General features: G+C 47.8%; 1 protein-coding gene across 8 annotated transcripts in view; it reads right to left on the bottom strand.

Annotated features, from left to right (window-relative positions):
• NCOA1 (nuclear receptor coactivator 1) overlaps positions 1–13,314 on the bottom strand; it is a 189,642-nt gene that overhangs the window by 55,444 nt on the left and 120,884 nt on the right. For all 8 annotated transcript variants that reach the window (XM_062618550.1, XM_062618552.1, XM_062618555.1 and 5 more), the window contains 2 exons: positions 9,177–9,283; positions 3,138–3,304 (listed from right to left, as the gene is read on the bottom strand). In XM_062618550.1, coding sequence (XP_062474534.1) covers positions 3,138–3,304; positions 9,177–9,262 — 253 coding nt within the window. In that variant the 5' untranslated portion in view covers positions 9,263–9,283. The remainder of the gene's footprint in view (positions 1–3,137; positions 3,305–9,176; positions 9,284–13,314) is intronic.

Raw genomic sequence — 13,314 nt, 5'->3', positions numbered from 1 at the left:
TCCCCTTGGCAACCGAGCCTCCTCCCTGTCCTGCAGCCTCCTGACTCCATCCCAGCTCCACCACGCTGCCCTGATGGCTTCTTCTACCAGCCTTTACATCACCTCTGCTTACCCTATAAGCCAAAGAGTGACGCAAATCAAGTAGCGAAGCTGTCCAGCTTCCCTCCACCCTTTGGGTTTTGATCGCAGCAGCACTGCTCTGAATTAAAGCAACCTTGGACGACCTCACCTCTGCATGATGGATGGACATCAGCTCAGTCTCACGGCATGGCTCCTCAGCAGAGGACCAACCCCAGGAGAGGACCTCCAGCATCCATGTGCTGGGAATGATGCCAATCTGAATGCAAAGGGGAGCAAGGTCCACATGGATGGACTGTTGCCCTGCAGAGCATAAGCAAGATGCTCAGAGAGATCTCCTTGCTGACCTCCACACCAGAAGACCTTAAGGGCCTTTTCTTCTCTTCCATGGCAAATGACGGTGTGCCAGCACAGCCCAGGTCTCCAACGCTAAAACCAACTGACTCAAAAACCAAAAAGAACTTTTGTGGGACGGTCAAAGGCTGAAAAATTAACTGTCTGGCCTCTTCCTCCGCTGCGTTTATTGCTGTCTTGGCAGATGAATTTCAGGTTGCTGCCACAGCCGCAACCGCTTGTTCTGCCAACTGTACATTGCTAACTTTGGAAGGTGTCCAGACCTAGGAATCTTTCCTAAACGCATTTGCTTCATACTTTAAATAGCAGCCCAGCAGGCAGGGGGATGGGAGGGAGGGCTCGGCCCCTGCGTGCGATCCATCTGCAAGCTTCTGCCGGCTCCTCCACCCCTTTGCGGGTTAAAACCGAGGACGATCCGTGCAGGACGGGCAGGCAAGGGGAGAGAGCCAGCAGGATGTAACCTCTAAACCCTCCAGGGTTGGCAGTGGGGAGGATGCTCCCCTCTCCCCTGGCACTGCCACCTGCACCTGCCCCTTCCAAAGCCCCCTGGCTCCATGTCGGGCACATCATAAATTACATTAATAACAGGACTTTGCCTGTTTTTTTTCATTGCAATCTGCTCTGCTACGAGGTTTAGCATCATTTTCCCCACTATTATTGGGCTGAGCAGCATCATTTGCTGGAATTTCTATGATTCTGTGATTCGTTGGGACGTCCTGAGCCCACTAAAACACACCACTGAAAAGTCAAAACTCCCCGGCTCCACTCTGTTACATGAAATCGCATCTCCAGGTGGTTTTCCTATAAAGCATTAGAAGGAGCACAGCCACACACTGCAGGATTATGTTGCCATTCACAATACTTTAGCAACAAAACTACATCCTCAGCAGTTAGCAAATATTAATCAGCTTTATGGCTGCGAAACAGAGAGGAGGAGGAGGAAGGACATGGGCAGGGAAACAGAACATCTAGCACTTGATACAACTACAAGGACAGACAATTGTCTCTGGCCACAAATATTCTGACTTTTTGCCATAGTTTTTCTGCCTCCTCATGTGAAATGTTCTCATGGTAAACAGCTAAGAACAAATACAGGTGAAGTTTCCTTTTCTTTGGTGATTTGGCACTGCACTAGATAAGCCGGCGACACAGAGCAAAGCTCAAGGCATAATATTTTTAAGTAGTGCTTGTCCTAGTTAATGTTCACCCCTGCTGTGCAATGTCAAGAAAACTAATGAACAGTGAAGTGGCAGCGAGCAGGAACCTGGGTGTACTCACCCGCTACCAAACTCCTTTCAGAGCCCAGGCACAACGTGAATGAAATCTAAAAGCGGTTGTCCTGGTTTATCAGGAAGCCTGGGCTGCCTGTCCAATGTGAACCAAATGCTTTGCCCCAAAATTTGGTGTCTAAAATAACATTGAGCTGGGAGGCCCTATGGCAGTGTGTGGCTTGTGACAGGACAACGGAGAATGGCTTTAAACAGATTAATGGGACAGAGGGGAGATTTGAATGAGATCTTAGGAAGAACTTCTTCCTAAGAAGGTTTTTCCCTGTGAGGGTGGTGAGGCCCTGGCCCAGGTTGCCCAGAGAAGCTGTGGCTGCCCCATCCCTGGCAGTGTTCAAGGCCAGGCTGGATGGGGCTTGGAGCAACCTGGTGCAGTGGAAGGCATCCCAGCCCATGGCAGGGGGGTTGGGACTGGATGAGCTTTTAGGTCCCTTCCAGACCAAACCATTCTGTGATCCTGCAGAGTGCCTGTACTTGTGCACCCATGTCCTAGCCACGGGCTTGAGTGAAAATCTAACATCTTTTATCAGGCAACACTGCTCTGCTCAGAGTGCAGTGGGAGCTCTGGCAAAGGCAGCACTTGATGGATGACACGCTCTCAGCACTGAGTGGGATTAGCCTTGTTCATGAAGAACAATGTTTTACACAAAGGAAAAAGTATTTGCACAAAGGACAAAGTATTTGAGTGCACAGGGCAGCCCTTAGCAGGCATGATGCACAGCAAGCTCGTGCCCACCTGCAGCAGATCCAGGACGGATGCTGGGATTGCAAGGACCTGAACAAATCCCACTCATTCCTCACTGCACCTCACCCCTTTTCCTGTGCATTGCTTGAGCCCTGTGGACTTCCGCATTTCAGTCTATGAGTTGATACTTGGGGTGAATTTTAACCTTTATACAGTTTCTCAAGCATCTCTTCTCTATTCCCAGAATGGAGGTGGATTAATGTGCCCTCTAATCTGGTTGGCAGGAGAACAGGGGACACGGTTCTTCATCAACTCTTGCATATCGTGTGGCCAAGCTATCAGTACTTCAACTTACCCAGCCATAAAATGGGGTTTTGGCACACAGTTAACAGCAGTATTACTGATAAGCCTTTAATGGGTCTGATTCTGAAAGTTTAACAAGCACTTCTGATTATTTTAATCTATGGAGTAATTTCAGGATGAATCATAAACACAGAGTAAAATGCCACCTTGACCCAGAAACAAAGGTGGCATCTCAAACAAGCCAAGCAATAGAGGCAAAGCACACCCTTCCATACTACTGCTTCCATATTACTGCCAATGGACTGATTATGTCACGATTCTCCATCAATTAAGTCACGATTATTCGCTGCAGTTTAGTGTCTGAAGGGTACCATGAGAATGCTCTTACTCTGAAGGTTTCTGACAAGCCAAGGCAGGAATTGCTGCCTTACCTTGCTCCAACCTCTTCATCTGCTGGATCTGATCAACCGTCTTCTTTAGGATCTTGCATTTGTCGGGTTTGACACTCAGAGTGTCGATGTCCCCGATGTTTGCAGATAGCAGCTCTGCCAGCTCCTCTAAATATTTGTTCTCCTGCTCCCGTCGCCGCTTTTCATTGCTGTTAGAGAAGGGGGAAAGAATTCAAAGTCACATTAATGACTTTTTCTCACTTCCCAATATGGTCACACCTGGGCACTGGATAAGAACCCCAGAATACAAGCACTGGCTGGAGCAATGACCACACTATAATCCAAATATCTCAAAATACTGGGGAGCTCATACAGGCCTTTGTCTATTTTTATGCATATATTCAAAATTAATTCATAGGGCTAGCCAGACACTCCTAACAAAACCAGACCTCTAACATTCAGGACTCTTGTCTTCCTCTCAAATATAGTTATAAATTATATATATATATATAAATATAAAAGAGTTACATACAGTCTCCCATTCTTCTACAGCCACCATTCCAGCTGTTGCTAAGTTTAATTCTAAATTCACGCATAAAAGCTAACAGCATCCACCAGAGTTCACGAAAGAGAAAATTGGAATCAACAGTGACAAGAGGAAAATGAAAAATATTCATGAGATCAACCTTTTCATCTCAGCGAAAGCAGATTTCCTTTTAGCTGCAGAAGCCCAATGCTCTCCCATCAACTCTTTGTAAATTTCGGGAATTGAGAATATATTATTTATGTGCTACGGCACAGCCATCATTGAAGCCACACTGTGACATATTCCTTTACCAAAGATGTTGCAAGCATCAGAAACACCAAAATGAAAGGTGCATTTGTGAGAGACACAGAGACACACTTTCCCCGAAAACCTTCTTCTACATCAACTGGAGGATGAAATGAGAACACCACAAAACGCCCAATATGGTTCTGCATTACCTGCGATGCCTTTTATCAGGCTGGGTGTCAATAAGCCACCTAATATTTTGTTGGAACCTCCACAGGATGCCCAGCACTCTATTTAAGAATTACTGCCTGACAATCCCCAACATTTACTAGATACCAAGAAGTTGCTGAGATGCCTGTAGGCATAGTGAGATGTTCCTGTCCTCAAAGAGGCCAACCACTCACATAGGGGCTGGGAAAACACTGGTTACAAAAGCTGAAGTCTGGCTCAGTAGGCGATTTGCGTCCCACTGTAGATGCTGTTGTGTTGTGCTATGTGGTAAAACAAGCTCTGCTAACAGCTGAAGTCTTTGAGAAGAGGTTTGGTTTATTTTCTCTGCTGAGAGTGCAAGCCAACCAAAGGCATTTGATACTGTCTCCTACAGCATCCTCATAGATAAGCTAAGGAAGTGTGGGCTTGATGATCAGGTAGTGAGGTGGATCAAGAACTGGTTGGAAGGAAGAAGGCAGAGAGTTGTGGTCAATGGGGCAGAATCTAGCTGGAGGTCTGTGACTAGTGGAGTCCCTCAGGGCTCGGTGCTGGGACCGGTGCTCTTTAATATTTTCATCAACGACCTGGATGAGGGAACTGAGTGTACCCTCAGCAAGTTCGCTGATGATACTAAATTGGGAGGAGTGGCTGACACACCAGAGGGCTGTGCTGCCATTCAGCGAGACCTGGACAGGCTGGAGAGTTGGGCAGGGAGAAACTTGATGAAATTCAACAAGGGCAAGTGTAGAGTCTTGCATCTGGGGAAGAACAACCCCATGTACCAGTACAGGTTGGGGGCTGACCTGCTGGACAGTAGCGAAGGGGAAAGGGACCTGGGGGTCCTGGCAGATAGGAGGATGACCATGAGCCAGCAATGTGCCCTTGTGGCCAAGAAGGCCAATGGCATCCTAGGGTGCATTAGAAAGGGTGTGGTTAGTAGGTCAAGAAAGGTTCTCCTTCCCCTCTACTCTGCCTTGGTGAGGCCGCATCTGGAATATTGTGTCCAGTTCTGGGCCCCTCAGTTCAAGAAGGACAGGGAATTGCTTGAAAGAGTCCAGCGCAGAGCCACAAAGATGATTATGGGAATGGAACATCTCCCTTATGAGGAGAGGCTGAGGGAGCTGGGACTCTTTAGCTTGGAGAAGAGGAGACTGAGGGGTGACCTCATCAATGTTTATCAATATGTAAAGGGTGAGTGTCAGGATGATGGAGCTAGGTTTTTTTCAGTGATGTCCAGTGACAGGACAAAGGGCAATGGGTGTAAACTGGAGCATAGGAGGTTCCACGTGAACATCAGGAAAAATTTCTTTACTGTGAGAGTGACAGATCACTGGAACGGGTTGCCCAGGGGGGTTGTGGAGTCTCCTACATTGAAGATATTCAAGGCCTGCCTGGACAAGTTCCTGTGTGATGTACTCTAGGTTACCCTGCTCTTGCAGGAGGGTTGGACTAGATGATCTTTTGAGGTCCCTTCCAGCCCTTAGGATTCTGTGATTCTGTAAAGCATGAATATACTTTGATAGCAGCAAGGTTACAGAGGTACTCTCAGAAACCGTATCTGTCCACAGGGAGATGAGACATCACCAGCCCTCCCCTCTAAGGAGCTCCTTAGGTAGGCTGCACAGATGTTTCCCGATTTTTTTACTAATTCCACTTTATTAGCTCAATATCCAGGTAGATATTGTCTCTTGGGCACTTTTCTTCTGCTCAAACTTGCTCTCGTCATGACTACTCCATGATGAACCTCCCCTTGCCTCCCAAGCTCACTCTCCATGACCTCGCTTCTCCTCCTGCTCATGTCTCTCCAGATGTCGTGGCTACCCAGAGGAGCAACACAGACGACTGTGCAGAGCAGCAGAATCATGGAATCATAGAACAGTTAGAATCAAAACAGAAAGTTAAAAACTAAAGACAAATCCATCTGTGGGTGTGAAGAACATAAGCTGTGTTTCTGTTTGGGCCACCATGAAGTCCATGAGTGAGACCTTCCATGGGATACATATGGTGTGACCTAGAAACGCCTCTGCAATGGGTTTGGGTGAGTCTAAGAGCCCTCACTTCCCCAGCAGGCATCTCCCAATGAGAACTAAAGGGTCACAGGCAGCAAGAACAGCTTCACAGAGGTAGGTTGAATGTCCATCTGCTGCAGAAGTGCAGGGCCTAGCCATGGACCTCAGCCTCCTTTTGCATACGTACTGGTGATGCCAGCACTGGCGCGCTCCCCAGCAATGGGCAGGCAAATGCTTGTCAAAGGAGCTGAGTGAGTATTTAAGTTAAGGTTAAATTAATTCCTATCTCTCCCTGTGAAGCAGAAAGCAATAGCAGAGGGGAGAGGAAAAAAAAATCCCTCTGTTGTGGGTGAGCTCATTTCATGAAAACTCTTAATGCTGCTGTTGCTGTGGCAACTTTCAAATTGTAGGAGGGAGAATTGGCCAATTTTCCTTACATAAAAGCATCATGAGAATATTACGGCAGTGGGCTGTTCTTTATGACTCCTAAATATCATCAAAAGCAATAGTTAAACCTTCTAGGTTTTAACAAAGGAGTTTTGAAGTTCACTTTGCTGTGGGGTACATCATGGAGGACTCTGGCCAGCCCAGGGAGGAGGATGAGGTCTCTCCCCACTGCAGCTGAGAGCTGGGAGATGGTCTGAAAGAAAGAAGATGAAGCACTGGTGAGGACTTCTTGTCTGGATTTTGTTAACATGTTTAGCTCCGGTGTTTGGGGTTGGATGGCCAACCCAATAACAAGTATTTGAGTCAACTCTTTTAAAATTGCTTCTAGGTGCTTTGTAGATGTTAAAACTTGTGCTTGGACAAAGGAGAATCCTTCATCCAGAAGTTTCTGCTTCTCCACAGTCAGAATGGTTTGGGTTGGAAAGGACCTTAAGATCATCCAGTTCCATCCCCCCTGCCGTGTGCAGGAACACCTGACACAAGACCATGCTGCTCAAGGCTCTGTCCAGCCTGGCCTTGACACTGCCAGGGATGGAGCACTCAGCACTTCTTTGGGCAACCCATTCCAGTGCCTCACCACCCTTACAGTAAAGAACTTCTTCCTTATAGCCAACCTGAACTTCCCCTGTTTAAGTTTTAACCCATTACCCCTTGTCCTGTCACTACAGTACCTAATGAAGAGTCCTTCTCCTGCACCCCTGTAGGCCCCCTTCCCATACTGAAAGGCTGTTAATGAGGTCTCCATGCAGCCTTCTCTTCTCCAGGCTTCTCCCCACCTTTCTTAGCCTGCCTTCATACGGGAGGTGCTTGAGCCCCCTGATCATCCTCACGGCCTCCTCTGGAATTGCTCCAACAGCTCCACATCTTTCTTATGTTGGGGCCCCAGAGCTGGATGGAGGACTGTAGGGGGGTCTCACCAGAGAGGAATCAGGGGCAGGATCAAATCCCTTGACCTGCTGGTCACTCTTCTTTTGATGCAGCCCAGCACACGGTTGGTTTTTTGGGCTGCAAGCGCACACTGAAGCTGGCTCGTGTTCAGTTTCTCATCAACCAACACCCCCAAGTCCTTCTCTGCAGGGCTGCTCTGAATCTCTTCTCTGCCCAACCTGTAGCTGTGCCTGGGCTTGCTCCGACCCAGGTGTAGGACCTTGCCCTTCATTTTGCTGAACTTCATGAGGTTGGCATTGGTCCACCTCTCAAGTGTGTCAAGGTCCCCCTGGATGGCATTCCTTCCCTCCAGTGTATCAGTCTGTTAATTTCTTGTCCTATATATTTTGAAAGACCCCTGGTGTCAGCTGTAGAAGGTCTTCTTGGGGTGCTGAGGGGTTAGGAAACAAACCACAAGAGATTTGTTTTCCAAAGGCAGACCAGATGAAGCACAGCTAGGTGTGTGCTCATTCATCTGGAAACCAGTTCCCTCAAGAAGATGTGTCCAAGCCCACCTTGCTACCCATGGCTCTGTCATTGGGACTCAAGGATCCATGGCTTCATCCCAAACTCACCTCCTGGGCAAGGACCAGCCCTGAGACCAGTCACTAGACAGCAGCAAAGGCTGCAAGAGCTCTGACTCAAATGACTCAGACAGAAAGGGGAAACATTTCACATGATTACAGAGTATCTGGTACGAATAAGACAGCTAGAAGTGCTATCAAAATGTCTTCTGCAATTCAATGGCACAGCTAAGCTATGAACCACTTTGTAAGAAGGTGTGGGAACACTACAGAAGGGAGATGCTGCAACCAAGAACTGAACAGAATAAACAGAAATCCTCGAACACACACTTAACATCTCTCTACTGGAACACTGCAGCCTTTGCATTTATTGTCTAGAATATCATGTATGAGCTATAAGTGCTAGAAAATACACTTGAGCTTTGCTCAGTGCATTAATATTCTGCGATGATGACCGAAACAGCATCCGAGGCAGCAGAGACATGGAGTCAGCACCATACGTTCATCCTTACCAACAGAATGTATCACCACGAAAAGAGATGCCCAGGATTCACAGGGAGCCTAGAAAAGCTCATGGAAGATTACAACTGCCTCTATTCAGGACTTCATAGCCTAAATCAGTTGGCAAAGTAGCTGGGATAGGAAGGCTCAGTCATAAGCTAAAGGTGCCTTTCACAGTGAGCTGAACTTTGAAGCAGCCACAGAAGTGAAGATATTTCAGACAGAAATATTTTCTGTTTCGTGATTGCATCATGGAGCATGAGGGTCTCCACTGGAGTTTCTGAATATTACAAAACCATGGACTTCTTAGGAATCCGGCGTGAAGAGGCAGAAGGCTTAGGATGACCTGCAGACCTTGCAGAAGTATCTGCCCCAAATTTACCCTGAGAAAGCTTTCCTGATGCTCTGAGTGCTCTCAATTTGCAAAATCAATACATTAACTTTGATAACAAGCCTCTAATCATCATTTGCCACCTAACAACAAGCAGAGCAGATGGGGAGCCGCATTTCCATCATGCTCCATCTTCCACCGCAGCCACCGCTAAAAGCAAAGTGAAGTTCTGGTGGGAAGTGTGAACATTTCCGAGTGGCTGAAACCTGGCTCCATCTGCTCGAGCAGACGGGACGGAGCGACGCAGTGGGAATGACAAAGTAGCCACGGCAGGGGATGGATTGGGAGTGGTGCACATACCTCTGGGCTGTGTCACAGGGAGAGCCTTTCCTCTTTCGAGAGTCAGGGTTGGCAGGGTCCGTTGAGCTGTCCCCAAGGCCACTCATGTTGGTTAACCTACTTTGCACCTAGAACAGGAGAGAGACAGGTTAAAGCTTTTTGCAGCTGCAGGAGGAGCGGTTCCTACACAGCGGAGCCAGAAAACATGGACCAAGTGACCTCTGAAGAGGTAACTAACCCAATGCAAGCCTTTCTGACTGAATCAACACCTTGTTTGTGAAGGAAATGGTGCAAAGGAAGACAACATGCAATCTTGTTACCCTCCTTTTGGTGTCCCCTGGTGACCATTTGGCCAAGCCCTCACCATCAGCACCATCATCCTTATACCACAAACTGAGCTCTTCCACATAGCCCTACAGACTTTGACTTCCTGGCCTTTCACCATTTTAACAGCTACCTAAACACAGCCTGTTTCAATGCTTTGTTTATGTATGTTTGCTTTTGGTTAATCCCCTTCTCCTGCAAGCCTGCTCCTTCAGCCCATCTTCGGCTCTTCTGCCATCTCTCACCAATTCCTCTGACTCACGCTGGCAGAGGATGCTCCACCCCTTGCATTGTGTCTTCATTCCTGCTCCCCCACCACCTCCTTTCCCCTCAACACATGGCCTGGGCTTTAATTAGAGTTGCAAACTGACTCATCTCTTAATGGGATGTGACACCCTCCCACAAACCCCTTCCCCATCTCTCGCTGAGGCTGCCTCCCACCCATGGTCCTCCCAGCCCCAACCTTCTGGCAGAGAGCTTCCCCTCATAGCCAGTCCTTGGCCAGTCCCAGCAATAGGCACCTCTGGGGTCCCAGCTCTCTCCAACACATGGACATTTCACCATTATTTCTTGAGTGTAATTTTAACAGATGTTGGGTGAACCAGTCCATGTTATGGCAAATGAGAGGTCTGAACAACCAAAGGAGGTCCAGAAGTCATGAGGATTGTAACATTGCTAATGCTCCTTAACAATGAATTTTATTTTTTACATTTAACTGAATAAAATGCTGTGTAAGCCCAACACGGGCAAGAAAGCCAATTAAGGCTTCTTTCTGGAAACTTCACCATGAAGCACGTTAAAAGGTTTTAGCCATAGACCATGACGCTCTTAGACCTGAGAACTCGGACAGTCCACTCCAACAACCCAAATGGCACTACATACATCTACAGTGCATAGTCATAACCTCATACAACATGTTGAAACAAGGGACAGAGCTTCTTCAGAAAATAACCCAGCTGTGCATGTCACTTCCCTTGCTTTGCAAGAGCCATTCAGTGATTTTTTCCAGTAACCGCAACAGTTCAACACTGGATAATGCCACCCTCCAAACCCTTCCTTTAATTTTTAGCACTGTTTATGATTGTGAGAAGATAGAACTCCTGAGAAATAAAGTAACAGGACCCTGGGCAAGAACTTAGTAGTTTAGAGGGTAGAAGGACCAAGTCCTTCAGTTTAATTCTCTTCATTTCTCCTATTACTTTCTAAAAATTGGTATGTTAATGAGCATTAAAATGCTGACGGATTGTGATAAAATGAACCCTAGAAGACATGTCCACAGTTCCCACAGCCAGATCCCCACACCCCCATGTTTTATTCAGCCTGCCTGAAAGCACGGACCTTCAGTGGTCCAGCATCTCCCACCCACTGCCCAGCCCGGCACAAGGCAGCCACTTATCAACAGCTGTCGGCACCAGCTAATTTTTGTGCTCAGACAGGTGACAATTAAATCCTCACCAGCTTTTGAAAGTCCTCTGAATCTCAAACAACATCTACGGAGAGGCTTCATCTAACCTTAGTGCAGAGGAATGGACATACCTGTGAGCATCACCTCCACTCCCTGGTTGCTTGAAGACCCCAGTGCTTGTATTAAAACCCAGAAACCCAACTGTATGCTGGGGTGCCCCACCAGCACTGCAAACAGCACACTGAGGGAGAGGATTCTCCCCCTCTGCTCTGCTCTCATGAGAGCCCCCCTGCAGTCCTGCATCCAACTCTGAGGCACCCAACACAAGAAGGATGTGGATCTGTTGGAACGAGTCCAGAGGAGGCCTGGAAGATGCTCCAAGGACTGGAGCACCTCTGCTATGTAGACAGGCTGAGAGAGCTGGGCTTGTTCAGCCTGGAGAAGAGAAGGTGCCACAGAGACCTTAGAGCAGCTTCCAGTGCCTAAAGGGGCTGACAAGAAAGCTGGAGAGGGGCTTTGGACAAAGGCCTGTAGGGACAGGACAAGGGGGAATGGCTTTAAGCTGACAGAGGGGAGAATGAGATGAGCTCTTAGGCAGAGGTTGTTCCCTGTGAGGGTGGTGAGGCCCTGGCACAGGTTGCCCAGAGAAGCTGTGGCTGCCCCATCCCTGGCAGTGTTCAAGGCCAGGTTGGATGGGGCTTGGAGCAACCTGGTCTAGTGGAAGGTGTCCCTGCCTGTGGCAGGGGTTGGAACTGGATGAGCTTTAAGGTCCTTCCCATCCCAAACCATTCTGTGATTTTATAATTCTATCTGCGCTGCACACAGTGCTACAGGGAAAGAGCCTGTCTTTCAGCACCACACAGGCATTTCTGCTAACGCTTCTGTCACCAGTTCTAAGGCCAACAAGGTTCCTGAAATCATTTTAGCAATGTTAGCGCAGCTGATTGATGCTGCGGGCATGAGGGGTTGTCCACCAAAGTCAGAAACTCTGAGCAGATGCCAGCAAGCTAACCATGACCAGGGATTCAAGTTCATCCCCCACGTCTTTGGCATGCTTGCAAGTGGGAATGATGCCAAAGTGAATATAAGGAAGGGGAAAAAAAACAAACTCTTGAAAAAAAATTGGAGATTGGAAAACTAAAAGCACTGCATCATCTGCTGTGAGTGAGAAGGGCTCACAGAGGGTTCAGACAAGCTTCCCGGGGTTTAAAACCTTCTTGAATACAAAAACATTGGATCACCAAAACACTGAGTCTCTGTAAGTGGTGTTGCTCTTACAGGTCTTGATCTTTCAACTCAGTAACTGAATTAAAAGAGAAAATGAGCAGGGATACAGCAGGTAAAGTCAACTGTCCCACTGAGAAGCTCCACTGCGGGACTGTGGCTTGGCAACAGTGACCATATGCCCTAGAGAGGTGAACTAAGGACAACACTGCAGCCTTAGCTGAAATCCTTGGCTTGAGTTAAGCCCTTGATGTAATACATTCAGTGTTTCTTTTTATTGTAAAAGTAGTTTATTTTATGGCAAAACTTGGCACAGCTGACAAGCCAAAAAATGTCATTTAGTCTAAAAATAAAGGGAATGACTCAGTTCAAAAGCCCTGTTGAGTCGGGGCAAGACAAGGGGTTGATGTCCCCTGTGGAGGGCAAGGGTTGGGCTGCCGGTGAAAGGCAGCCCTGCCTGCTGCTGCCCATGCTCAGGACCTTTTCAGCAGAAACCTGATTTCTAAACACCGGCTCCTTGTAGAAACATTAATATTCTGTTGGCTTAAGAAAGCAAACAGAGGCAGATAAAAGATGGTGGATGATAACCATAGAATTGTTCAGGTTGGAAAAGACCTTTAAAATCATCTAGTCCAACCATTAACCTAGCACTGCCAAGTCTACCACTACCCCATGTCCCCAGGCACCACTTCTACACTGCTTTTAAACCCCTCGAGGGATGGTGATTCCACCACATCCCTGGGCAGCCTGTTCCAGTGCTTGACAGCCCTTTTGGGGGAGAAAATTTTCCTAATATCCAATCTAAACCTCCCTGATGCAACTTGAGGCCATTTCCTCTTGTCCTATTGCTTGTTACTTGGGAGGAGAGACCAACCTCCAGCTTGCTACAATCTCCTTTCAGGTAGTTACGGAGAGCGATAAGGTCTTCCCTGAGCCTCATTTTCTCCAGACTGAACACCCTCAGTTCCCTCAGCTGTTCCCCATCACACTTATGCTCCAGACCCTTCACCAACTTCGTTGTCCTTTTCTGGACCTGCTCCATCACCTCAATGCCTCCCTGTAGTGAGGGGCCCAGAACTAAACAGAGGATTCAAGATGCAGCCTCACAAGTGCCCAGTACAAAGGAACAATCACTGCCCTCATCCTGCTGGCCACTCTATTGCTCATATAAACCAAGATGCTGTTGGCCTTACCGGCCACCTGGGC

Source organism: Pezoporus occidentalis, unplaced genomic scaffold (assembly GCF_034315485.1).
Source record: "Pezoporus occidentalis ecotype Australia unplaced genomic scaffold, CSIRO_AGI_Poc_V1 ctg201, whole genome shotgun sequence".
Taxonomy (NCBI): domain Eukaryota; kingdom Metazoa; phylum Chordata; class Aves; order Psittaciformes; family Psittacidae; genus Pezoporus; species Pezoporus occidentalis.
This window is presented reverse-complemented; position numbering and strand designations above follow the sequence as displayed.